Source organism: Helicoverpa zea, chromosome 5 (genome assembly GCF_022581195.2).
Source record: "Helicoverpa zea isolate HzStark_Cry1AcR chromosome 5, ilHelZeax1.1, whole genome shotgun sequence".
NCBI lineage: Eukaryota > Metazoa > Arthropoda > Insecta > Lepidoptera > Noctuidae > Helicoverpa > Helicoverpa zea.
In genome coordinates, this window is record NC_061456.1 from 12,356,633 (window position 1) to 12,384,249 (window position 27,617).

General features: G+C 37.5%; 1 protein-coding gene across 1 annotated transcript in view; it reads right to left on the reverse strand.

The window, feature by feature from the left end:
• Positions 1–3,022: 3,022 nt before the first annotated feature.
• LOC124630454 (elongation of very long chain fatty acids protein AAEL008004-like) overlaps positions 3,023–27,617 on the reverse strand; it is a 41,409-nt gene continuing 16,814 nt past the window's right edge. The window contains exons 2-7 of the mRNA XM_047164365.1: positions 11,292–11,351; positions 6,358–6,548; positions 5,976–6,056; positions 5,627–5,789; positions 5,174–5,310; positions 3,023–4,442 (exon numbers count right to left, since the gene is read on the reverse strand). Coding sequence (XP_047020321.1) covers positions 4,236–4,442; positions 5,174–5,310; positions 5,627–5,789; positions 5,976–6,056; positions 6,358–6,548; positions 11,292–11,351 — 839 coding nt within the window. The 3' untranslated portion in view covers positions 3,023–4,235. The remainder of the gene's footprint in view (positions 4,443–5,173; positions 5,311–5,626; positions 5,790–5,975; positions 6,057–6,357; positions 6,549–11,291; positions 11,352–27,617) is intronic.

Sequence of the window (27,617 nt, forward strand, 5' to 3'; positions counted from 1 at the left end):
GGCGCTAATAAGTTACATAATATGTATTGAAAAACGTCATTAATGTTTCATTATGTATTGAGTGTCTAAAAATATAGGTATTTCGTTTTGTTTTGCCTAAATCTGGACTTATTTTTACCAGATTCCCAAACTTATAAATACTTACACAAAAAAAATACTTGTCATTTAAAAAGCACTTTATAAACATAATTATCTAATCACGACCATTAGATGAAATCGTTAAGACCAATCTTCTAGGTTTATAAGCAAGCAAGTTTATCATCATCATCATCACCATCTCAGCCATAGGATGTCCACTGCTGAACATAGGCCTCCCCCTTAGATCTCCACAGATACCTGTTGGAGGCGACCTGCATCCAGCGTCTTCCGGCGACCTTTATGAGATCGTCTGTCCACCTTGTCGGTGGACGTCCTACGCTGCGCTTGCTAGTCCGTGGTCTCCACTCCAGCACTTTTCGACCCCATCGGCCATCCGCTCTGCGAGCAATATGGCCAGCCCATTGCCACTCTCTCAACTTGCTTGCTAATAAATGACTATATCAGTGAGTTAGTTCGTCTAGCAAGCTTTTACAGTATCTATTTGATTTGATCCATGCTTCGACTACCATGTATACGGCAATATTAGATTTGGAGTAGGTCTCAATCCAGAAAATCATTCCTATAGAGACCATTTAAAAATACCCTTTGAACAAACATACATACAAGTACAATTTATATGGTATAAATGCACTGGTTTATGTTAATTGTAAATTCGAAGGAATTCTGATTGTTTATTGTAATTTTTGTGGATCATTTCACACCTTTCATTGATAGTTTTATCATCGTGACAAGTAATAGTGAAAACATCACTACATGGTATAAAACAAAGTCGCTTTTTCTGTCCCTATGTCCCTTTGTACGCTTAAATCTTTAAAACTACGCAATCGATTTTCATGCGGTTTTTTTTTAACAGATAGTGTTTCAAGAGGAAGGTTTATATGTATAATAAAATCCATTAAATAGTGGGAAAATACTGTTATCCAGTGCGAAGCTGGGGCGGGTCGCTAGTAACGTAATAAAAAAGTCAAAACATTGTTGCAAATATGCCAAACACATGTAAATTAAATGCTAGTATTTATTGTTAGATAAGCTATTTCGCTATTTGCATTTTCATGAAAACTACAGTTAAGTAAAAATAGAGTATTTACCATACATTGTGGATTGGGTCTTAGTAGTTAATACTTTACTGTAAAGGCGCGGCTCCACCGCAGTGCACGCTGTGCACGGACACGCGGCGCATTTTAGCTGCGTGTATTCATTTGTTTGACAACGTGGGTCTATGTTTCCACTGAAGTACACGAATATGACCCACGACTATGTATAGCGTGGCATGGCGCACGGCTAGACCCACGCTGACAGCGTTGAGCTACGTAACCGCTTATTCGAGCAAGCTATGCGTGTGTCAAGATCATCAATCTCACTTTCGGATTCATCGTCAGAAGAACTGTCTAGCAAAGTCAGTACCAATGCCATTCTATGAGTACCTCGATACGATATATGTATACGAGAAACACGAAACGCGTCCGTTCCACAACGTGAATGACTGAAAACTGCTCTGCGATAACCGAGCTGTACATAGTCGTGGGTCTTATTCGTGTACTCCAGTGGAAACGTAGACCCACGTTGACAGCGTTGAGCTATGTAACCGCCTATTCGAGCAAGCCACGCGTGTATCAATGACGTCAATTCATGCGTAGCCTCTCCGTGGGTTGCAGTGGACACAACCACATACATTTTCTTACAAAGCGAAGCTTAATACACGTGCGTAGCCTCTCCGTGCACCGCGGTGGGCCCGCGCCTTAAGTGTACGTTCTTTGCAAGTTTAAGGTGAAAAGGTCAACACAAATATGTGGAATTTCTATTGACTATTACTTTTGTAATTGTAGTCAGTATTTATACATTTTTTATTTTTAGAACACACAGGTGTATTTTAAAAAGTTGTGTCATCATCATCTGTTTAGTCTTCATCCAACTATGTTGGGGTCGCCTTTCAGTTTAACAGGATTCAGCTTAGTATGTATGTCGTGAAGTGATAGAAGAGGTAGGCAGCTATCTGAGCTCCTCAATCGAGTTGCCTCGGCAACCAGGGTGAGGGGTATCCTCTTGTTAAGACTGGTTGTCAGACGTTTCTGGCTTCTGATTCGTCATTAAAAGGTCACCCCATGCCAGGCGTTTTATTCAATCTTGTAATAGTTCGATCCATACGGTTTTGATTTGGTCACGAGAGCAAAGAATGCTAAAAAGTGGTGAATTAAGTGAAAAGTGTGATTTAAAAGGTGTCTTATGACCACAATCAATCCTGGTTACAGGGGCCATATTACTTGGTCCCTTTTTCAGTAGATAGTAATTAGTTTTGAAAGTGTATTTGTTTAGCCTTGAGACTAAAACTATTGTTAGCATATTATTATATAGTGACAATCATGTATGTGTCACATGATAATTATACGGTTAATCGTATTTTGCGTGTAAACAATTTGTGTTTTTCGATCAAAATAACTAGACGATTCTGTGAGTTAAAACCAGAAACTTCTTTTGTTTATTTAGTTAAACAGCATGTTTTGTTTTGGTTCCAATATGTTTTCGAAGTAAGGCGATTTTTGTGAGTTAAATGTGACTTCATTATGTTCCAAAATATATTCAACTTTTTTTTTGACGTCAAAAATCGTCAAATGACCCCTCCCGCTGCCTGTGGGTTGGCAGCGGTGAGGGAGTGTCAGACTCTTACTGACTAAAAACCGTCGTGTTCCGTCGTAGGCTTTTTATGTAGGTACCAGGGCCGCGGTAACTCTTTCAAATAATCCCGCAGCCCCGGCAGAATCAGGTTTAACACTTCAAAATATAAATGCAAAGGTGAGTAAATAGTATTAGGTACTTCTCTTTTGTGCTATAAATATTGAGCCGAAGGATTCTCCAGATATCGGAAGATGTTCTATCAAGACGCATAATATAAAAATAGGGATAAATATCATATTAAACAACAGACTTATATAAAATTACCCATATATTTCAGATCTCTTAAATAACAAGTCTTATGTGATGTTTGATAAACTAACATTTTCTTTTCAATCTTGTATCTGATATTTTATGAAAATAATAATCATAATAAAAATATAGTATAAACAAAAATAAAAACAAACAAGTGTTTAAATTGTTATTACAAATACGAGTGTATTTCAATCGTATTAAAAAATAAAATAAACTTCAAAATAAAACAAAAATTACGAGTTTGATTTGGAGTATGGAAAAAGGTAACTTAAATTCAACGTAGAGTGTCTTAATTTCCCTACTTATTGATCTACTTAAAAAAATCTGGTATATCTCAAACAAACCTCTGACTTTACAGACTTGTAATTCAACTGTATCGTGTATGCTGCAATAAAATTATTTTATGTCATAAAACAATATAGGAAATAACAAAAAAAAAACTTACACAGTAAAGTAAAAAAGTCGAAACGCAAGTAAAATCAGCAGTCTTGTTATAATGAGATTATTATAAAAAATAATGAAGCAAAGATACATTTTGTAAAGTTTCTTCTCGTCTTTTCTTCTCGTGATGGCAGTATAAATCTACTTCAAACGAAATAGCAATATGTATTAGCTCGTACATAATAGGGCTCATAAATCAATATAGAGACGCATATTGCGCTCATCACAACGATCTCGTATCAGACCAAAATAAAGAAAGCTTCAAAAACATCAAAAGGCAATAAAACAAATAAAAAGTCGGTAAAAAAATAATTGCAGCAGCATACACAATAATACACATTCCATCCAAAGTCGAAATAAGGGCAAATATATCAAATAGTTTCTATCGATATAATAATATATTATACCTAAACCAAAAATTAAAACTATTTGTACAAATATACAGTCGTAAACCTAGTTTATGAAATGGTGGAAGTCTATACGAACGTTTACTTAGAAACTTAATTATGTTTAAGATTTTGAAAAATGATTGGACAGACTAAGAATGTTTGTACTTTCCAAAGAAGATACAAAAATAAACGAAGATAAAACAAAGCTTGATCACGTTAAAACTTCTTCAATAGACAGAGTAAGTATCGATGAAGACGAAAAAAAAGAATTGGCACACAGATTCTACAAAATCTTAAACACAGAACTATCACAACAAAAGCCAGCGAAAGCCAGCTTCGATTAAATTAAACTAAAATGATCACATTTATAAAGTCTTTTTACTAGCACTCTTTCGATTTCCCATTTGCGGAAACCGGGGTACTTTGAGCAGTCTGTTTGCTTTTGACATAGTTGACATAGTAGAAGTTTCCGAACATGTAAAGAAAAAGACCAGCGTTGAGGGACAGTAGGAAGTTGATGCCCTTAGGGTAGTTGCAGTCGCTGAACATAACGGTGAAGTTATGGTAGAAGATAATGCAGAACTGGATCTGAAAAGGAACAAAAGTAATGATGAGATTCAATTCTAGAGTGATGATGAAATAAACGACCTTGTAAGGTATGCCGGTCAAAATCTAGATAGTGACTGTGAAGATTCTACAAAAGTTAAATTGAAAATGGTAGGTACATATATTGATACTACATATATTAAACGTAATCAATTTTGAATATCATGTTTGTGAAACATATTCACTAATATAGTTCAGTTATTTAGAAAAAAGACATAATATTGAATTGGCAAATCATGATTAGTTTCACGTTACACCGAGACTCTTCAAATTATTCCGACTCATTTACAAAGTTAATGTTCATTAGCTTTGTTTTAATTCAATTGAATACTTATATCAAAATTATTCAACAGAAGTCATTTGGCACAGCAATTTCACCGTGACACGTCAACTATCACGCGAGTGTCATCAACCCACCAAACTTATTTTAACCTTAATTTTGGAAACAATGGTAATACTCGTAAGTTATTGCCACAATGTAAACCACAATCTCAATTTAAAAAACTTAGGTTTGATAAGTATCAAATTAATGAGGTAACTTTAAACACCCCAATCTGTCAAAATCACTGGGGAATTCAAGTCATGTAGAAATTCTTCGAGTATTTGTTTAGGGACATGTAGTATAGAAATAGCCTCTGTAAGGTTAATGTTCCCATCTCTCAGGTTTTCGTCCAGAATTTAGGGTTTTTGATTATCCTTAAGTATCAACTTACCAGCTGCATGGTGGTGAGGTGTTTCTTCCACCACAGGTACTTCTGGTACTGAGGACCAAGACCGGAGATCAGGTAGTAAGTGTACATGATGATGTGGATGAAAGAGTTAATCACACCGAGGAGAGTTCCGTGACCACCTGAAATAAAACAGATTTTATTAATAAGGATGAAACATTTGATGCAGGTAGCATTTTTTGTTGAGCACTGTTTCTCATTATAAGTTTTTTACTGGAGCATGAATCAAACCAAAGTTTAACATGTTTAATTCATGACGAAGAATCTCAAACAGGTATTTGTGCCACCATGATAGACATTTCAGAATTTACATAGGATCCATCTTTTCTGACAATTATTTTCTCTGTATCTGTTAATACAATCTAATATCTTAGATGAGAAGATTTTCGTCTATTACCAATTAAATGAGTTACACTATACTAATAAGTTTGTACATACCTGGCAAGAATTTGACACCGATCCAAGCGCAGATGGGCATCATGAAGTGATGGTACAGATGAAGGAACGTGACCTGTCTGTTCTTCTTCCTCAGGACGAAGAAGATTGTGTCCAGAAGCTCAATGATCTTGGCTGCGAAGTACCACCATACTGCTGCTGCCATCTGTAAGAGATTTATTTGATCTTGTAAGAACTGTCACTGACACTTGATTTTGATGATCCTATGAAAGTTTTTTATTTTTCTTTACCTAGCTGCAGAACAAGAATTTCTGAAGTGACGGTATATAAAGGGGCTATCATAGTAAATATTATAATCATGACTTTGTGGTTATAGAGAATTGGTACTTACTCTGTGAGCCTTAGGGTTGTTTGAGTAATCTACTGGCTGGCATGAGAAGTTGTAGTCGTTCCACCATCCTGCAACCATACCCTGGAAGGAAATAGATACATAGGTTAAAAAGGAAAAATAAATCTTTTAGCTAACTTTTGTTCTATCATTATCATCATCATCAGGTTGCTGATGAATCTGATTGTTTAAATTTTTACTCTACTATCCACTGCACTACACTTAACGTCGAGATCTGATACGAGCTTCAGGTAGAGTGTATTGAAATCCATCATGCCTGTAACCAGCTCTTTAAAACAAAAGTACTCATCACCTTCATGTCCAATAGAATTTGAAACCTATTCATCAGCATTAAGATCCAAACTTCTTTAACTCTCAAACTCACCTCATACACCAGATAGATGCTCATCAGTATCTGAGACACGTTATACAGAATCATGGTGTTCTTCAAGTCATAGGGTTTCCTGTCCCTCATGTACCGAGGACCGACAGAAGTGCAGAAGTAGATGTATGAAGCGAGGATGGTGAGTAGAGGACCAGGGCCTGACATTAGCCACCAGTTTTCCGTTCGCGGATCTGCAAAAGATGTAGGGGTATGTTTCAATATGATGTGTATGGCAAACTTGCTTTCAGTTCTGCTCTGTACCTTGTAAAGAGTGTGTCTTAACATATTTTAGTTGAAAATATGATTTTTGAACTTTACTGGTTCAGTATTTTTGTGTGCATGCTCAGGCTAACATAGATGGTAAGACATTTATTCATCGAATATCAGCTGAATAAAATGATTCAGTTCACAGCAGTGTGTGTAAATATGTAGTACAATTTAACCGTTGTGTGAGAAATAGGTATCCTATTAATTTTGTACTACAAATTCGATGGAATGTATTACATTATTAAAAGTTAAATCAAAGACTTTGTTCAACCAATTAACATAGTTCGATAGACTTATGACAAGTCACCTCATCATGTACGAAAAAAAAATCTTTCTCGTGTCAATTTGGTGCTAAGCAAAATCCAAGGTTGCCAATTTAATAGAATGCAAGAATTTATTACAAAATCAACATTGAACGCTAACATGTCGACGTCAAATAGAGAAATGCGTCAATTTGTAAATGACTATTCATAGTGCGTTTATTGTAACAGGGTAATTTGTTTGAAAAGTTGTGAATTAAAAAGATGCTAATTTTGTTTTTTGTCTACCTATGTAAAAATAAACTGAATAAAAATAGTATTCGAAACAATGACTGCGTCAATTAGAAATTAAAATTTAGTTTCATATAAAAAAAATATGTAAATGCATTTATATATAATAGATATACATTTGTATATATAATATGTAGATACTTCTTATTTTAATTTTTTTTTCACTCTTTGACCACACATGACTATTTCATGTGTGGTATTTTTACTGGTATTTTTTTTCAGTTGTTTATATGAACAAAGCGATAAACTTCTATGCATGTATGGGTTACTGGTTTATTAACCTTGAATACTACATATTCAAAAATAATCTAAAATCGATTATGCATTCATAGTTCAGTATACTACGTTGTATTTTTGTTCCTATTCGATAACAAATAAAAACCAAACAGTTCTGCTTACGACACATATGACTCAATATGCCCATAACAATACGATCGAGTATGCGTGAGCGCATCAGTACGCACACAAATATGAATATTATTGTAATTGCCAGGTGTTAGTTCCGCCTTCTTTTAGATCAGGTTTCATTTGTTTAATCAATTTTTATTTAAAATTTTATTCAAGATTTTGTTTTTACGTACCCACATACGCACGTAACATGTTCAACTTGAAATAACAAAAATCCTTTGAGATGTTTCTGCACACAATTAATTTTTATTTTGTGATTTTTTTACATTACTTCATGTGAATTTATAAAAGTTTGTGGCAAGCTTTATACTTAGATGAATTGCTACATATAAATCATCATTAAATATTTAAAGCTTATTCATGATTTTAGACTACTCAAAGATTTTTTAGACAGTTCGATATCCTGATTTTTATGATGTCTAACACCATTGTTGTCCAAGGTTTTGTGTAACTACCGCGGCCCTGGCACATAAAAGGCCTATGACGGCACACGACGGTTTTTAGTCAGTAAGAGTCTGACACTCCCTCACCGATGCTAACCCACAGCGGGAGGGGTCATTTGATGATTTTTGACGTCGTTAAAAAAAAAAAAGTTTTGTGTAACGGAATTTAAATCATGCGCAGATTATTGGATCAAAATCAAAACAATGACATATGCTTGGACCTACCAGTGCGAAATGATTGGAAAATCTTCTCACGTATTGGCTATAAAATATAGTTAGCACTTACTTAACTAGTTACGGATAGAATGAAGATATAAACTGGTTAATGACAGGGTTTGGAAATAATTGTGTAGAAAAAGTATCAAATCACAGCAAAATTTTAATATAGGGAAATCAGTCTTGATATTATATATTTTTTGCACCTAAATATCCAAAAGTTCGAAATAAATTAATTTACTACTCTCCGCTTCATTCTAATTATGATTTTTCATGTAAGATGGCAGTGATGCGAAAAGGTTTTGATATAAACTTAGATATATTTTTGCTGAATTACATTATATTTATGTTTATTTACATTTTTGTATCTTAGTTGGATCACAGTTATTGGCGTTCATGACATAAAAATAGTACAATTCCTTGCACGTAGCATGCACACATTGTGCATAGGAATTGTATAATTATTGTGATCAACAATTAACACAGGTGTTTATAAATTAATAATTATTGAATTTATTTTATTCTGGGTGGCCACATAAGGATTAAGTTATTTATATTTTGTATGTAGGTTATTCTAATTTATTGAAAAAAAATTGTTATGAAAATAAAAATGTTGCTGTCTTTAACGCAAAAGCAATTAGTAAAGTTTCCATCATTAAGTTACAAATACGTATCGGACATTTTATACAACATGCTGCTATTTGATGTTTTAGCAAGGAGTGCTTAAAAACAAATTTCTACTTAAAAAAAAAAAAACAAATGCAATGTTACAAGAATTGAAATGCGTCTGTCACGCACGTGTGATTGAGAACAAAAGTTTTGTTTTATTTGTTTATACATAGTAATGTCAAGTTTCACTTTCGTAACCTTTTTAGTTGTAACCCGAGGTTTGTAGACCGTTGACCGTTAGAATTTGTCACCTACACTTTTGTATAAAATGGACACAACGAATTTTCTAGTTTTATTATTTATTTTTTACCTAAGTTAATAGTATGAGGCGTGATCTTATCATCTTAATAATATAATTAAAATTCAAAGTAATTTTTGATGTCTTTGTCTAATCTAAAAAAGTTTATAGTTTTTTGAATAATAATAACTTTGGAAGTTAAATAATACATTACATACTACATTTTGGTAACTTACATTACATACAAGAAAACCACGTTCATTAGTTTTGAGATCGTAAGATTTGCAAAATTCACATTCACGACAACTGAACTACGCTAGCAAATCAAATAACAAATATTGAGCAGAGTAGAATAAATAAAAGTAGCTAAACAAACAGAGACATTACTGTTTTGCTTATTAGTAAATAGTAATTATAATAATTTATAATTAGTTCCGTATAGCAACAGAATTTGAACTTAGAAATAATACAGTTCGTTGCAAGTTAGGTACTCTGCATTTCTGAAGTTCGCTATTTGCCACCAGCAGTGTTTTGTTTATATTTTATTTGACTTTTGTATAGTAAACAAATAGTATCACACATAGTGAGCAAATGCGCAATTAGTCAAATGTTTTCGAGTACCGTAAGTCATGAATTCACTGTACAATTACTATAAAATTCACTCTTATTATTACTGAAAAAATGCCTAAATCTTAATAAAATACCTATGCTTTATATAGTGCTTATTTATACACCGGTTAAGGATGGTCGTATAGTTCGGCCATTCAGAGAATGCGTTCCTGACACGTCGCGATTGAACTGACGACGTAATAACATTCATTGATTATTGATATAATAATGTTGTTTTAATGCTCCTCAATTGTTAAAACGGTAAACAACCAGCAAAAATATTTTTATCGTAACTGCAACGCCATTGCAAAGTTACGTCGTCAGTTCAATCGCGACGTGTCAGGAACGCATTCTCTGAATGGCCGAACTATAATCTACATTATCTCAGAAGCCGTGACGGTTAGTAAATTATTAACAAACCATACACGGATCAACCTTAAGTAATTAATATTGGAATACATAAATAATTAGGTATAGGTTTTCTTTTTCTATAACTAAATCAGGTACAGAATATTAAGTTTTGGCATTAAAGCAAAATCGATCTCAGTGGCGTGCACTTGGAGAGGCCTATGTCCAGCAGTGGACTGCGATAGGCTGATGATGATGATGATGATGATGATTGAGTTGGTTAAGCTTATAAAGAAGGATTACTCAGTTACTCATATCATTGTTCTAATCTCTCATTTCTAATCCACTACCGAGTTCAATTGTTTAATTTCTAATACCTTTGCTAATCCGGTTTCAAAGGATATTCATAATTCTTTTGTTATTATTTTTAAATTGATTTTTATGGACTCTACGATTTTTCCATAAGGTTCAAAGTTCATGTAATTTGTACATAAAGATAAATTAAAAAATATTAAATGTCAATTCAACTCATTAATTTTGGAAATAAATCTTTTTTCATTAATCCATACATAATAATTTAACCTTGCAATTATTAATATACAAAACGTATTTAATTCATTCATAAGGTAATAGTAAATGTAATGTATGGCTGTTTTGCCCTCGATATTATGATATTATATATTTATATCTGTTTATAAATATGTGCGTTTGTAACCTTGACCTAATGGCAATGAGCATAACCATACCATTTCTACCACGTGGTAGAAATATTTCAGGTACAGTCAGCGTTCTTAATTTGTTAACGTAGTAGGTAATTGAGTTGCATTTTTCGCCGAAGCGCTTTTGAAAATGTGAATGTGTATGTGTATTTTTTATTGTATTTTATTATTTATTCTATATTACTTTAGTATGTATTTTATTATATAGTTTTTGCTCACATGTTGCAAAAACAATTTAATGTACTTGAATTCGGATTTAACGCTGAAAAATGTAGAGAAGTTTTATTTTTATTAAATTATAAAAAAATCTTATGAAAAATTTGCAAATGCTATATCCTGGTTCTCACAGTCAAACGGGCTTTTTAATTTGAATAAAAACTTGTCACAATTTATATAAACGTGTTATTTAATAATAATGATTTTAGTTTATTAACACGATTTTTATGATATACCTAATAAAACTTACCGCTATTGCGTTCCATGAATTTTCGGTACGAGTCGACGAACGACATGGTTGTATTTGGCCCTGGAGACAAAAGAAAATAAAATGTTAAAATAAGATAAGAAGAGAGAACCTGTAAACTTTGGCGCTTAAAATACAAAGAAGAAAAAAAAAAATATAATCTTGGGTAAGTGAAAATATAAATAATTCCGTTCATCACTTTGATTGTAATGATTCAAATAGTAATGCATTTTCATGTGCATTTATCGAATACAAAATAAAAAAAAATCTAAACGACCAACACACCTTATGTCCAAAAACAAATCCAAAAAATAACACAAGCACTCCAAAAAAATACAGTTCAAAAAACGAGAACTACAAAAAAAAATCGAATTATTAGAGAGGAACCACACTACTCATTCAGTGACCGATCGGAAACTAACATTCAAAATAAATTTTGCATTAAAAGTAAATTAGTCTATTGCGAAAATAATAATTAGCCTTGAGATGACACTGGCCCACTTGTTCAGCAAGTTATGCGTCATTAGTATTAAAGCTTATTACTTAATAGTGCATTGTTTCACTAAAATATGGAAATATTTCTAATTACGCAACTTAATCTACGGCATTGCTGTCATAATGTCAATCATCTGCCTTTTCCCAACTATGTTGAGGTTGGCTTCCAGTCTTGTTGATTTGAAATTGAATATGGTTCTGGACTGCTGACTGACACTCCCTCAGAGAGCTGAATACAGTGAAAAATAGGGATGTGATTGAAAATCCCTTTTCTCCGGCCAGATCGCATAACAGGGTTACAATTCAAAATCGATAAAATATACCTTCACAATTTATTGAATTGTAAAGTTATGTAACTGAACCATATAAAAATACATGTTATCAATGTTACGAAATATGTTTTTTTTTTTTTAAAGGCGTGGTCGACTAGAATAGCCGGTTTTTGAAAAGATTATTAGATGCTGTTTGGTATCTAACTCAAAAATAGCATTTTTATGCTTCGAAAATCTACGCATGATTTTATTATTGTAGCGCGGGGTTTTTGAAAGCCATACGTCTCGCGCCGCGCGGCTAACGGAACGCGGCCGCATCCCCGCGCCCGCTTCTACCGCGACACCCGCGACCCTCACCCCGCCGGTCCCCGCGCAGCGGCGCAGCCCGTGACGCGCAAGAGAGCCACCCGACCGCCGTGTGATTCGGACGCGAGATTTGATTTTTTCCTCCGCGGTGCTCCGCGTTGAGTTTTTATTGTAAATTCTGATTAAGTTACTTTTGGTTATACCTATTGTTGTAAACTTGTGTTTTGTTTATTACACGAACTATATTTCTAACAACGTGTTTGGACTTGTAACAAACCCTGTGTTATAATGGCGCCCTACTCGTGGCACGAACTTACCTACTGACTAAGTGAGTAACACGTGCAAGCTGTGAACATTGTGTGATTTGTGCGAACTGTTGAAGTGTGCAACTACGCGTTATCCTATCCAAAATGCCGTTAACGAGGCAGGAAGCACTCCGGCAGCGAGGCCGTGATGACGACGCCACGCTCACGGAGGACGAGGACAGCGTCGTGGAGCTTGGTCGCGGGGACGCCGCGAGATCCAGCAGCACGGCACCGACAGCGCCGCACCCCACAATGCAGCCCACGGATCAATTTTTATCCACGCTAATCGAGGCGATTACGCGTGCGCAGATGGAGGCGAACAAAAGCCTCATCACAGCGTTGACGTCCACCGGCGAGTTTAGGACATCCACTCCCATCGGGGCCTCTCTTCAACCGAACGCGTGCAGCGGCGACACCGGCGCAAGCAACGGGGGTGCCGCGGCCGCGAGCAGCGGCGACGCAGGCGCGAGCCGCGCCGATGCGCATGCGGGACACGCCGCAGCGCGCGCGGGCCGCGCCGACACGAGCGCGAGCCGCGCCGACGCCGGCACGAGCGGGACCGCCGCCGCCGGCATCAACTTCGCCAAGTGCACGGCGAGGTTCACCGGAGCCTCCAAGGACGCCGAGGTCCTGGAGGCGTTCCTGGATTCCGTGCAGATATACAAAGAATGCACGGCCATCAGCGACGCTCATGCCCTTCGAGGTCTTCCTATGTTGTTGGAGGGCGAGGCAGCGGTGTGGTGGCGCGGCGTGAAGGCGTCGGTGAGCACATGGTCCGACGCGCTCGCGCGCCTGCGCGATACCTACGGCGTGGCGCAGCCCGCGCATCAGGTACTTCGCGAGATCTACGCCGCCGAGCAACGTGACGACGAGCGTGTTGATTCTTTCATATGCAAAGTGCGTGCATTAATCGCAAAGCTACCATATAAGCTAGATGAACAATTACAAATAGATATGTGTTACGGTTTACTACATAGACGTGTAATTAAGCGTGTACCCCGCGATAGTATAATAAGCTTAGATAAGTTATTGTATAGCGCCAGAATCGCGGAGGAAAGTTATTTTAAATTGAAGAAAAATCAAAACAAACATTCGTTATCTAAGATACCTACCGATAACACGGGGACCGAGACCGAGACCGCGACGCGCAACCATAATAAGACGAAATCGCGTTGTAGGCATTGTCGTTCTTTCGGGCATCTTAGTGATGACTGTCGTCACCGTGATAAGACGACTGGTGATAAGGCGTCAGGTACGGGGCCAAGTAGCGGGCCGCCCTTCGCGAGTAGGTTGCGGTGTTACGGCTGTGGTAAGCCGGACGTCGTGAAGTCCCGATGTGACGTATGTAATGATAAAAGTACAAAACCGGTCGAAGCGTCGTTTAATAATTTTAGTGATAACGATTCGAGTTACGTACGCATCAATAACGTCACATCGCGGGAATTATACCCGATGGTAGATATAAATGTTATGGGCCGTCACGGCGTGGCCGTGGTGGATACGGGTGCAACACATAGTCTTGCGAGCCCTTTATATACCGAGTTTTAGTTGACTCCGGAGTAAGTTTCAGCGACACGAAAAGGTACGTTCACCTTGCTGACGGAACACAAGGGTGGAGGCACTTGTTGTCGGCCGAGGTAAGTATTGTCATTGAAGGTCGTGAAATTGTTTGCCCAATGTTAGTGTTGCCAGGGGCAAACACCAAGACATTACTAGGGGTCGATTTTTTGACCCGGGCGGGAATAATAATTGACGTCGCCCGCCGCGTCTGGACATTCGCGGATGATCCCGATGTCGTTTATAATTTTGTTTACTCGTATGTTCTTAGTGCAAGCGATGCGAATACGCAGCGGCCCGCCTCGTCTGACACAGGGCTGATGTACGCCGCGCCGTCGGAGTTGACGCTGCGCCCGGATGAAGGTTGTAAGTTAACCCCCGAGCAGCGACGTTCGCTCGACTCGTTTATTGATAGTCGTGCGCCGCAGTTCGCGCGCAACGGACCGCCCACGGAATTTGCTACGCATCGGATAAAGGTGAGTCCACACCAAGAACCTATTGCGTGTCCACCGTATAGGATGTCCCAGACCAAAAGAGAGGCCTTGCAGAAGGAGTTGGATAAACTGCTGCAAGACGACGTCATCGAAGAGTGCGAGTCACCCTGGGCATCCAACGTTGTACTGGTAGGTAAGAAGGACGGGAGTCTGAGGTTGTGCATTGATTACCGTAAGCTCAATGCAGTAACAGAGCCAGACCGATACCCGCTCCCACGCATTGAGGATGTCTTGCATGCTGCTAAGACCAGTGAGTACATGACCACGCTAGACCTTCGGTCCGGATATCACCAGGTGAGCGTCTGCGCAGAAGACCAGGACAAAACGGCCTTCACGACGCCGCTTGGAACATTCAGATTCAAACGAATGCCAATGGGCCTACGGAATTCCGGGGCAACTTTTCAAAGGTTGATGGACCGTTTCCGCTCCAACCTAAAGGGGGTTGAGCTGTTTTGTTATTTAGACGATCTGATCGTGCTGTCTCCTGGACCTTTCGAGAGGCACCTGGCAGACCTGGAGGTCGTCTTCGATCGTCTAGCAATGTTTAAGTTAAGGGTAAATAGAGACAAGAGTTTCTTTGCCAAGGAGTCTGTTCAGTTTCTGGGGCACATCATCGTGCCAGGTGGTATCCAGGTAGATCCGGATAAAACGGCAGCTATCGACAACATGGCTGCCCCTAGGAACGTTAAGCAGTTGAAATGTTTCTTGCAGACGTCGAGTTGGTACCGACGTTTTATTAACAATTATGCAGAAGTCGCGAGACCTCTCACGAACCTGCTGAAGAAGTCCAGTGTCTGGCAATGGGACGCTGAGCAACAGGAGGCCTTCGAGCGCATCAAGTCTCTTCTTGTGACCGCTCCCATACTGCGTCAGGCTGACGAATCGAAGCCGTACGTACTCTGCACTGATAGTAGTGCGTATTGCCTTGGAGCAGTTCTTATGCAGGGGGAGGGCCAAGACGAGAGGCCGATTGAATATGCGAGCCGACTTCTCACCAGCGCCGAGAGAAATTACTCAACGACCGAGCGCGAGGCCCTCGCTGTCGTATGGGCACTTGGTAAGTTCCGCGGTTATGTTGAGTCCGCGAGGATTGTAGTTAGGACAGACCACCAACCCCTTCGGTGGCTGATGAGTCAAAGGTCACCCAGCGGCCGACTGGCAAGGTGGGCCCTAACATTACAAGAGTTCGATCTTGCTATCGAATACACTCCCGGTCGTTCGAACGTGGTGGCGGACACACTATCGCGACCCGTTTGTCCGGACGACCCGGATGAATGTGAACTACGCACGACAATTGTGGACATGCCGAAAAGAAGCGGCGCGGATGTCCGCAGCAATCAGCTCCTGGATCCAGAGGTTCGTAAAATCATCGAGGACATGGAGTCCGACGAACCCTCTAGGGGGAGACCATGGTCAGATCGGGGTTACGTGATGTCTGACGGAATCCTTTATAGGTACAGTTTGGAATCAGACGACGGAGAAGACTGCTGTTTGGTTGTTCCAGAGCAGGAGCGCAGGCAAGTATTGGTTGACCTTCACGACGCGCCTACAGCCGGTCACTTCGGAGTAGAGCGCACGTTGAGCCGTGTCCGGGCCAGGTACTATTGGCCGGGCATGAGGGCATTCGTGACCAATTACATCAAAGAGTGTGTACCATGCCAACGGTACAGGGTCGACAACCGCAAGCCGGCAGGGTTGCTCCAAACCCCTGCCATGGCAAGGAGGTTCGAAGTAGTTTCGGTGGACCTGTTTGGTCCCCTAGTCGAGACGCCTCGCAAGAACAGGTGGGTACTAATCGTGGAAGACGTTTGCTCGCGATGGGTCGAGCTATTCCCGCTAGAGAGCGCCACCAGCGTCGAGTGCGCACAGACGTTGGCTAATGAGGTGTTTTTGCGGTATGGAGTCCCACGCCGCCTCATTAGCGACAACGGCGTGCAGTTTGTGAGTGAGGTAATGCAGCAGGTGTGCCATGTTCTGGGAATTAGCCAGGCACTCACACCATATTACCACCCTGAGGCTAACCCGATAGAGCGCAAAAACCGGGACCTCAAGTCTCAGCTGGCAATACTTGTCGGTGTAGACCATGCGACCTGGGATCTGCATCTGGCGGCTGTCAGGTTCGCAATGAACTCCGCCGTCACCAGCAGCACAGGATTTTCGCCGGCATACCTGACTTTCGGGAGGGAACTGCGAGCTCCCTCGGACTCTGCGGCAGACATGAGGGCTGTCGTGGAGAGTGATAATTTTGTACCCAGCATTACTCCTTACCTAAAACAGATGGCGGCCACCCTGGATCAGGCCAGGGACACTCACGAGGAGGCTCAAGCCGCGAAGAAGGAGTATGCCGACAAGAAGCGGAGGCCACCGCCGGACTATAAGGTAGGTGACCTCGTCTTGCTAAAGACACAAGGGCCAAACGATGCGGGCCGCGGACAGTCCGCAAAGTTCATCCCGCGCCGTGACGGCCCATATAGGATCGGGACGATCGTAAGCCCCACTACGTACGGCTTAGAGCACATCCAGACCGGGGGGAGCGTTGGGAGGTTCCACGTCTCGAACCTGACGCCTTATCATGGTGAAGTAGAACCGCCGGTCCGCGAAAAACGTAAGCGTGGTAGGCCGCGCAGGTACCTAGACTAGTCCAGCTGTGGGGGCACGCTAGCTGGACTAGAGGGGGAGACTGTAGCGCGGGGTTTTTGAAAGCCATACGTCTCGCGCCGCGCGGCTAACGGAACGCGGCCGCATCCCCGCGCCCGCTTCTACCGCGACACCCGCGACCCTCACCCCGCCGGTCCCCGCGCAGCGGCGCAGCCCGTGACGCGCAAGAGAGCCACCCGACCGCCGTGTGATTCGGACGCGAGATTTGATTTTTTCCTCCGCGGTGCTCCGCGTTGAGTTTTTATTGTAAATTCTGATTAAGTTACTTTTGGTTATACCTATTGTTGTAAACTTGTGTTTTGTTTATTACACGAACTATATTTCTAACAACGTGTTTGGACTTGTAACAAACCCTGTGTTATATTATGTAATTATGTTAATCGTAGACACGTAACAGAATCCGGATTTTGAATTCTTTAATTTTGCTATTTTTAAAACTGCGCATTTTTACGCAGTTTTTTAAATTCTTCTTTTAGTAATAAAAGCGAATATTGTTTTTGTTTATTTGTACCCTAAAGGCTCAGAAACTACTGAATCGAATAAAAAATCTTTCACTATTAGAACGCTACACTCTTTCCGAGTAACACAAGCTATATTTTATCCCGGTACGAGCAGTAGTAGTCCCCACGGAACCTGGATAAAATTTCACGCGAGTTCTTCATAAAAAACCTAGCATACTATAAAGGTCTTCAACCTATTTACATAATCAGCAATCTCTTCATTCACCATTGTAAAACAACTAATCGTCAGCTGTCTTCACCTCGAATTCAATTGTTACCCAAACAGCTGACTTTTGCAGTTCTTATTATAAACACTTCACAGACTGATTAAATTAGATGGTTTTTATAACCATGTAACTGTGTTGCAATTGAAATTATTGCATCGGGACGCCTATCATCATCATTTCTGTTATCTACGCCTATATTGTTAAAATGTGTGTAAAATTACAAAAAAGTGTACAAAAAAAATAGGAAATAATTTGCCTCTAATGCATTTTTTCGCAATCTATATTTATCTAAGTACACTATCTTTATTTTCTTAACAGAAAATTATCAAATAGCTTGTTAAAAATTGAGCTAAGTAGTCACCTGCCCAGCCATTTCTTTTGATTTTTTTTATTGCCGCTGAGTACCTGCTACTTTACATGAAGCGACTATCTGATCTCCTTAATCTATTTACCCAAAACAGTCTGATAGTCTTTGTAAAATTTCTAGCCTGCCACGAAGATCGCCTACAAGTTCGAATGACAGCCGAGACCCATCAATTGTGATTTCCAAAATATGGCTAGAAAAATGCATCTCAAATATTTACTGTGAAATTCTATTAGATACGTTAATAATTAACAAACTACGTTGCAGTTATGAAAACACAATATATTTCAAGGCTAAGTTTAGTAATAATAGTAAATTGTTATTGAACAAATCAATATTTAAAGATAGTAGGTACCCATAATAATATTGCTAGTATTTGATGTATATGATGAAATATTTTTTTATGAATGATAAATGGTTTATTAAATGTCAACAGTTATAAAATTTTTGAATTCTATTAGCATTTGAATAAAAAAAAAAAACATTAGTTTAATTTACGCATTAAAAAAATACGATGACTATATTTGTGTAGCAATATTCAAAATCATTCTGTATTTAGATATTTAATGAATATTTTGTAATTCAAATACAAGAAATGATTTACGATTTAAAAGTAAAGTTAAAGTAAACGCACACTACAAACTTTTAGTCGGCCGATAGTTTGTTCGGGCTCAAAAAACAAGTGAAGATGAATACTATAACCTACCTACGTAAATTACAAATATCAGGTATTTAGCTGTGGTGGTAATTGGAATCTTTAAAAAAAATTGACGACCGTCAAGTCAAATTGTCGGCCGACTGTCTAGTCTGTATGCAGTACTTTGTAAACCGCACAATAGTTGCAAAACTTTTACAACAGAAAAAATAAAATATGATTATTTCCTAAACTCGTTTTAAGAAATTTCAGCCTATAACAAATACACTGATTTCAGTCATTGCCAAATTAACATCGTACTTCATACAATATTTTGTAATAATTACTCTGAATTCCTATTTATAGCAAGCATTGTTATAAACACGTTCAAACTTATCCAATTGCAAGTAATTTCAAAGAATTAATAACGTAATTTTTGAGTTTCTACAAAAACATATTTAATAATATATTAGGAAATTCTTAAATAAAATTGTTATTTTTACTGTGTTTTTAATTTTCAAGTAACTTTTACTGAACCTTATAAAATATCAAACCTTATAATAGACACTTAGACTACTGATTTTCAATTCAAATAAATAATTCTAACCGCAATATTAATTGAATCCATTAAGAAATGAACATTAATAAAAATTCCTACTTTTAAAATTGACCTTAAAACTATTTAAAACCACAAAAACTATTAAATTACAACATCAGCGTAATTGCAACGGAATAAAAACTACGACAATGCATTTTACACTGATTCTTTCTTCATGTTACCAAGCTATTTCAATATCAAAACTATTCATACAACATTCTACCTTATTTCCACAGTTTACGGTTCATTTTCAAGTGAGTTATAGAACGTGAGATAGGACTTTCAGTCTTGAATCGTGGATTGTTTTCGTGAGAAAATGATTATGGTCTTGTACTGTTTAGTTCTTTGAGTGTATAAATTGCTCTACTAACATGTAATGTTGTTCCTATTCATATCGGAAATGACAATTATATGCGCTGTAATTTTAAGTTAAAATTAAACTATTAGGTACCATTAAAATGTGCAATAACAAAACGATCATTTTGTGCACCTCCATTGAGAACAGCATTCTATGAGTATTCCAAAATACATAACATTTTCCTAAAAAAAAAACAGACTTTCATTTGTTTTTTTTACTTTTAAGTCTCAAATTTGGATACTAATCACAATCAAGGGATAATTAATGACCCTATATCTAGATTAATCATAGAGTGGTTCCATGAAAGAAACAAATATTTAAATGCTTCTTATCATTTTGTAAGGCAGTTCTAACGTTGTTGTTAGGAAAAATATAAGTTTTACGACATCTTTTATGAAGGTTTATTCCTAAAAGAATATAAAACGGAAAATTTGTATGTAAATATAAAAGTAAGACAACTAGAAATGCTTTCGTTCACAATACCTTGTACTTACTTGAACATTGTAAAGACCTTTGCCCACTAATCTATGTAAGCAAAACCAAATATTTATCTTGTCAATATTACCCGTGTAAACTACGTCACTGTATGTACATTTGTTAAAACACATAAACCGGATCGGAATATAGAAATAACAGTAAACAAGAAAGTGCATGGTAACAAAAAATACTTGGATAAAAAATACAGACTAGACTAAGAAACTGGTAAGCTGGATTTTTAGGGTTAAGCATTAGTAAACATTAAAGCCTTTTAAGCCATGTACCTATTCACTGAGAAACAATTGTTTATAAACACTGTTTCAGAAACAATATCTACGTGTTTCTGTGGACGATGTGGACGGCAGAGTTTCCGAAACATTGTTGCTGTAAACATCTACGTGATGTTTCAGAAACTGTGTATCTGAAACATTGTTTCCCAGTGAATACATGGCTTTACGGACTTAATTCAGCTGATTGAGCTATGGCCCACTATGATGTCTCCCAACAATCATTCAGTTATTACGTACATAAATAAGTCATCATCATCTGCCTAGCCATTTCCCAACTACATTGGGGTCGGCTTCCAGCCTAACCGGATGCAGCTGAGTACCAGTGTTTGAGAAGGAGCGACTGACTGTCTGACCTTCTCAACCCAGTTACCCAGGCAACCCAAATACCCCTTGGTAAGAGACCTAAGTATAGATTCCGTATTTGGATTTATTTGTGTGGTCTATTCTGACAGTTATCACAAATTTTATACCGTGTAAGTACAAACGCACATACAAGAATTTTCTATCAACCTTCATTTTAAACTTATAAAAATCTAATTACACATTGCAACACTCAATAACGCGTGCCGGTGCGTGTCAGTGACATTCAAATAATTAAGTCTGCTTAAAACGGAACGTAATAGCGTACTGAGAAGGCGTGGCCTCGATTTGACAGCTGGGTTCCGTATGATATAACTTAAAGTGATTGACGATGATCGGATGCATAGATAAGGGGTCTGTTTTTTTTTGGTGGGTTGAACTTGAATTTTGTTTGAGTAGGTAGGTGTAGTTGGTGTATGTAAAAGAAATTGTTACCTACGAGTTACGGGCTTCACTTTATAGATCCCTGAAGTTATTCGGAATGAATGACACTAGAGTTTCAACAGTTGACAATTAATACTCAAAACTGAATAAAACCATAGAGCAGTGAAATTATTAAATGTAGAACTTAAACTTTTACCAGTATGTTTTAATATACTTATTGTTTTTTTTTTTTTTTTTTCACAGGACTAATTTCTAGAAATTCACGCGATGTTTTAATATTTCTATTAGTCTAACATGGAGCTTCACCAGGACCTTTCGTATACATGCCAATAATAAGTTATACAATGGGAAAAATCACGAAACGTGTACATATAGGTATGTATGGCAAACAAACATACGGATGCGTGACTCTCGTCATATTAGATATAAGTTGTGAATTAGCAAACAATTTCTGTTTACTTAATGAGGCCCATAATTGAAACATGAAGAAATCTTCATCACCTGCCTCGCTTTTTTCCCAACTATGTGAGGCGAGTAGGTACCAGTGTTTTACAAGGAGCAACTGTCTGTCTGACCTCCTTAACCCAGTTACCCAGGCAACCCAATACCCCTAGGTAACACAGGTAGTCAGACTTACTGTCCTCTGATTACCCGTAACGTGCCAGAGATGTTCAAATTACTGAAATATGTAGAAATCAACTTGATAGATCAGTGTTTTCATGGTAATTGATAAGTACATGAAGGTTTTTAAGCCTAACAATAGCCGTGAAAATCAAATACACATTCCTAATAAAAGTCGGCCTATTGAGAATAAAAAAACTTTTAGATTGTATGGTCTTTGCCACTTTACGCACGATTCAATTTTAATATAATTTGTTCGTGGACAATTCTGGACATGATTTTTATCCGTGTGCAGTAGCAGAAATCAAATCATTGTTGTAATGATTTTTTTATTAAATAGTTTATGATATCTATGACTATGACTATAAAAGACTGCATTCCTGAGACCCATATACTACAATATTTATATCCACGTCAAACCACTAATATGTAACTCCTAAGTCACAAACTTCAATAATAATATCTAATTCGGTGATCATCTAATGCTGTCAATGAACCTTGATATATAATCCTGTTTCACTAGTTGAGACTAGAACTGGCATCATAATAGGATGAATAACAATATGGTAATCGGCCATCTGTTCAACGGTCATTTTTCAATCGTAGTATATATTTAGTAGAATTTAAGGAGACACGTCTAGTAATAAAATTCTTTTAAATAGAGGCTGTTTTAAAAAGGCAGACGTGAAGTCTACAAGCAGTGACACTCGACAAATTGATATGTCATTTAATGTGGGCTAAGCAACATCTCGCCCGAGTCAAATCTAAACCGAGGGCGAGGTGTAACCTATGGTCAAACGTTGCGGCCGAATTCGCCCAAATGCGTTTTCATGACTAGGCCAGTTGTCCCCATGGAAAACTACTGGGAGTCAAGTGGTCTGAGGTAAATTCGCGTTGGTCACCAATTGAAAGAAGTTGAAGATTTTAAGATGACCCCAACATAGTTGGGAAAAGGCTAGGCAGATAACGATGATGATGAAGAAAGATGAAGATGCTTAAATTAACCTTTGAAGGTGTGGTTTCCCAGTATTATAATCGCGGAAATGAATGATGCGATTTGTAGCTGTTGTTTCATATTAGTCAGATTTGGCCATAGCTATTTAAAATTCTGCGCAGTTGCTTGATATTTTGGATAAACCACAAGTTCTCTTTGAAGTTAATAATAATAGAGACTCTATTGAATAGTTTTTATTAGCTTACTCATCAAAACACTCTGTGTGGAATTCCCCTGGTTACAATTTCTTAATCCGGCATTCATTTATTCTAGAAAGAGTTTCGATGTTACTTTTCATTCTATGTTGTACCGTAAATAATTTTATTTTTAAATCAGAAAGGAGACTTTAATAACTTATTTCTTTGACTAAGCCAATAATTAACCCAATTTCCTTCATGGAGTAAATCATTAGTCTTGCTTTGGTACAACTTAACTTACCAATTTAATGCCCAAGCTACAATTATTAAAGCACATAATTCACAAACCACTTAATAATTACGCGAGACAAAAGAAAATTGCTTAATAAAAAATTAAAGACTGTGAAGTCAAACAATGAGTAATGGGCTAGGGGCGTTGTGCGACGAAATTGTCCTTACTTAACTTAAAAAACTACCTTGGGTTTAAAGCTAGTACTAGGAACATGACTGTGTATTTTCTTTATTAATTATGAAATCTTCGACTTGTAACCGCATTTTAGGTACTAAGGTTATGTTACGCCAAAATACAGTTTTTTTTTTTGTGTTAAAATACCTAAAATGCGGTTCTTTGGAACGCAACCTCGACCTATTCAAAAAAGACCAAACCGTATTGGGTTACCCGGGTAACTCGGTTGAGGAGGTCAGATAGGCAGTCGCTCCTTATAAAACACTGGCACTCAGCTGCGTTCGGTTAGACTGGAAGCCGACCCCATACAGACATAGTTGAGTAAAGGCTAGGCAGATGATAAAAAATTTAAGCCTTACCTCGCGTAGTTGCCTAGGAAGCAACCTTCGCGAAAACCATCGAACGAGTTTTCTTACAACACTGAAAATACTCCAGGGCTTCATGGCTTAAAAATGTACAGAAATAACGGTAAAATAATAATCATTACAATCTTAATATATATAGCCTTTTCAGTACTAAATGCATTTCTAATGGATTTGCAGAACAATGTTCGTAATTGAATATCAATTGAAAAGCAGGTAAGTGTCATGTTAACCATAATTGGATTTTTCATGTCGTAGTCAAAGCTACTTTCCCAATGTCGGGGATTGGTTAGTACCATTCAGCTTAAAATGAGTTTAATACTGGTATCGTAGCGTTAAATTAATCAGCTTTCATTCGTAATGGCAACCGTTGTAATGGAAAACATAGTAATATACTTTTTATGGTGTAATAAATTTAGAAAAGTTAAGAAACTCTTTAATAAATATATTTATTTAAATTATTGAGATCTGGTACAGAAAACCATTAAAAAACATAACAACTACACACGTTGATATCTTCATTCTTTACTTCAATTTATGTATAAAAATAGATATAGGTAAAAACCTAATAATAATTAACTGATGGGTTAATCAACTTATCTACGATCAACTAATCTATAAATGAACGTTCTCTGTGGAAGCAGGTCAAACCGCTTGTGAACCAAAAAAGCATGTGTCTTAATAAAACAGCTTTATAAAACAAATGACATTTGATTTCCAATAGTGGTGAAAACAATAACATTAATTTATTATTGTAATATTTAATTTTAGAAAAAATCCTAATTTTATTCACGGGTTTATCCAAAATCCAGCTAGATTATTAACCAAATAAAATTATATACTTATCCTAATCGAAAATATCATATCCTATTGGAAATTACTTTTTTTCAGGTACGGAGGAACAGGGCTTTAGTCAGTAAGAGTCTGACACACCCTCACGTTGCAACCACAGCGAGAGGGGTCATTCGATGATTTACTTCCAAAAAAAGACATGGAGGAACTCATCATGATACGTAAATAGCATATCTATGAATAGAGATGTGTAGCTGTTACTTAGACACGAAATTACATAATAATGTCCTCAGTAAAGAATGTGAAGGTCAAGTTAATGTAAACAATTGTATATCGTCATAAAAAGAACTTTGATAAATCATTTAGAACTTTGCAAGTATGGTGATATTAGATCCTGTCAAGTGTAAAACAAACATTCCATAAGCGGTGATCATAAAAATTGATTTTAGATTTATTTAGCACCTTTGTTACTAACTGGGCTTTTAAATTAACGTAATAGTATATTATGAAAATAACCATAATAATGGCCTATTTGGCTTTTATTAGTTAGAAGCTAGACACTCGTGACTTTCGATTTTAAACAAATGTTTGAGTTCAATCTATAGGTAAAATTTAAAGTCACGAAAATTCATAAATATATTGTATCAGTAAATAAATGGCGGTCATTTATTTATAGCTTGTTTTGCAAATATATAACTTGCAGTAGATGAGAGAAATATGACAATTATTTAGAGAGATCTGTTTAACGCAGTTTTCATTTGAAACAGGAACTAATCAGAACAACAATGTACCTAAATATTGATGCCGTTCCATAGGTAGTATATTGAAATCAAAATTCTCCAAAACATAAAAGGCATGACTGCCTTTCTTTGAACGAACTTTTCTAGTCGTTGAATGCATTTAAAACGGAACCCTAAACTTCGTAGTCATTTTAATATCATGGTCACGGTCCCCGCACATAACGAAATATCTTGTTCATGAATATTGCTAAACAGCAATAGTAAATAGCCTTAATGTATTTTACATCCTTTCACATAGGCTTTATTATGTGGATAATGGTTAATTATTGTGCCTGTTTACAAAACTTTCAGATTGTGATCTTTTATTGAGACCTTCAGTTTTTTTATTAACTGTGTTTCACGATTTCGGACGTGTGGAGGGAACCCCTAGCCGTACCCGGACAAAATATAGCCTATGTGACTCGAGAAGAGTGATAGCTTTCCAACAATGACAGAATTTTTCAAATAGTTCAATAGTTTTCTTATTAAAAAAATAATAAAAAAGGTTTCGTCTCTACTATATTACTAAACTCTATTTCAACTATTAAGAGTTAAAACTTCAAAAACTTATTTATTTTTAATGGGATTTTCAATCTCATTAAATACAAATTGGTGAAAGGGAATCTTAAAAGAACGTTACAAAATTATCAAAACATTTTCAAATCATCCTTGAAAGAAGTTCAAAAATAGAATTTGCCATTCGAATATGTAAATGTCATAAAAAGTGCATTCCGAATTTGAATACTGACTTTTTGAACGTTTTAATACGGTCAGTGTATGCATTCCAAATTCGAATTCTATTTTTAATGTGCACCGTTTTGAAATAAAAAAAATTGGTAAAAAAACTTTTAAGTTAAACGGTTTTATCTTATGTGCACTGAAAACTAAAAAATAAAAAAAGAGTTACTTACCTGTCAACCTACGTAGGTGGTCCCGGTCATATTAGACTAAAATAGAAACGTGGGGCCCATTAACTATAGAGCTTCTTAATATTTTAAAATATTGGTACAGCAATCAGACTAATAATGTACGCTGGGCGGATACGTTTTCAGATCCGTATAAATTGGAATGTGGCGTAAGACAGGGTGGTCTAAGCTCACCGCGTCTTTTTAATTTGTATATTAATGCCCTTATCGAGGAGCTCAGCAGCAGCCACATCGGTTGTCACATAGATGGAGTTTGTGTTAATAATCTTAGCTATGCCGACGATATGGTGCTGCTGAGCGCCTCGGTTTGTGGTACGAGGAAACTTATCGAAATTTGTGAAGCGTATGCTGATGGTCACGGCTTGAAATATAATGTGAAAAAAAGTGAGTTTGTTGTCTTTAAGGCGGGTAACAGGTGTCCATCTAGCGTGCCCCCTATAAGGCTGAATGGAGTTCAGTTGGCTAGAGTGCGTGAATTCAAATATCTGGGTCACCTTATTACCGAGGACCTTAAGGACGACATGGATATTGAACGTGAACGTAGGGCACTGTCCGTGAGAGCAAACATGATTGCTCGCAGATTTGCACGATGTACAAGGGAAGTTAAAATAACTCTCTTTAGAGCCTTTTGTACATCTTTTTACACCTGCAGTCTGTGGGCAGTCTATACTCAAAAGACGTACAGTGCCCTACGGGTACAATACAATAATGCTCTCAGAACGATGTTGCGGCTGCCCCGGCACTGCAGTGCGTCACGTATGTTCGCGGAGGCGCGCATCGATTGCTTCTACGCTACTCTGCGCAAGCGGTGCGCGTCAATGCTGAGCAGAGTGCGGGCTAGTCGTAACAGCGTTTTGAGTATGATAGCCAGTAGGTTGGACTGCCCGTACTTGGGTCGATGTATTAATGTTCACATGAATATTGATACCTCGAGCCATGGGTCTGGCAGGGGGCGAGTAGAGTAAGGATTTTT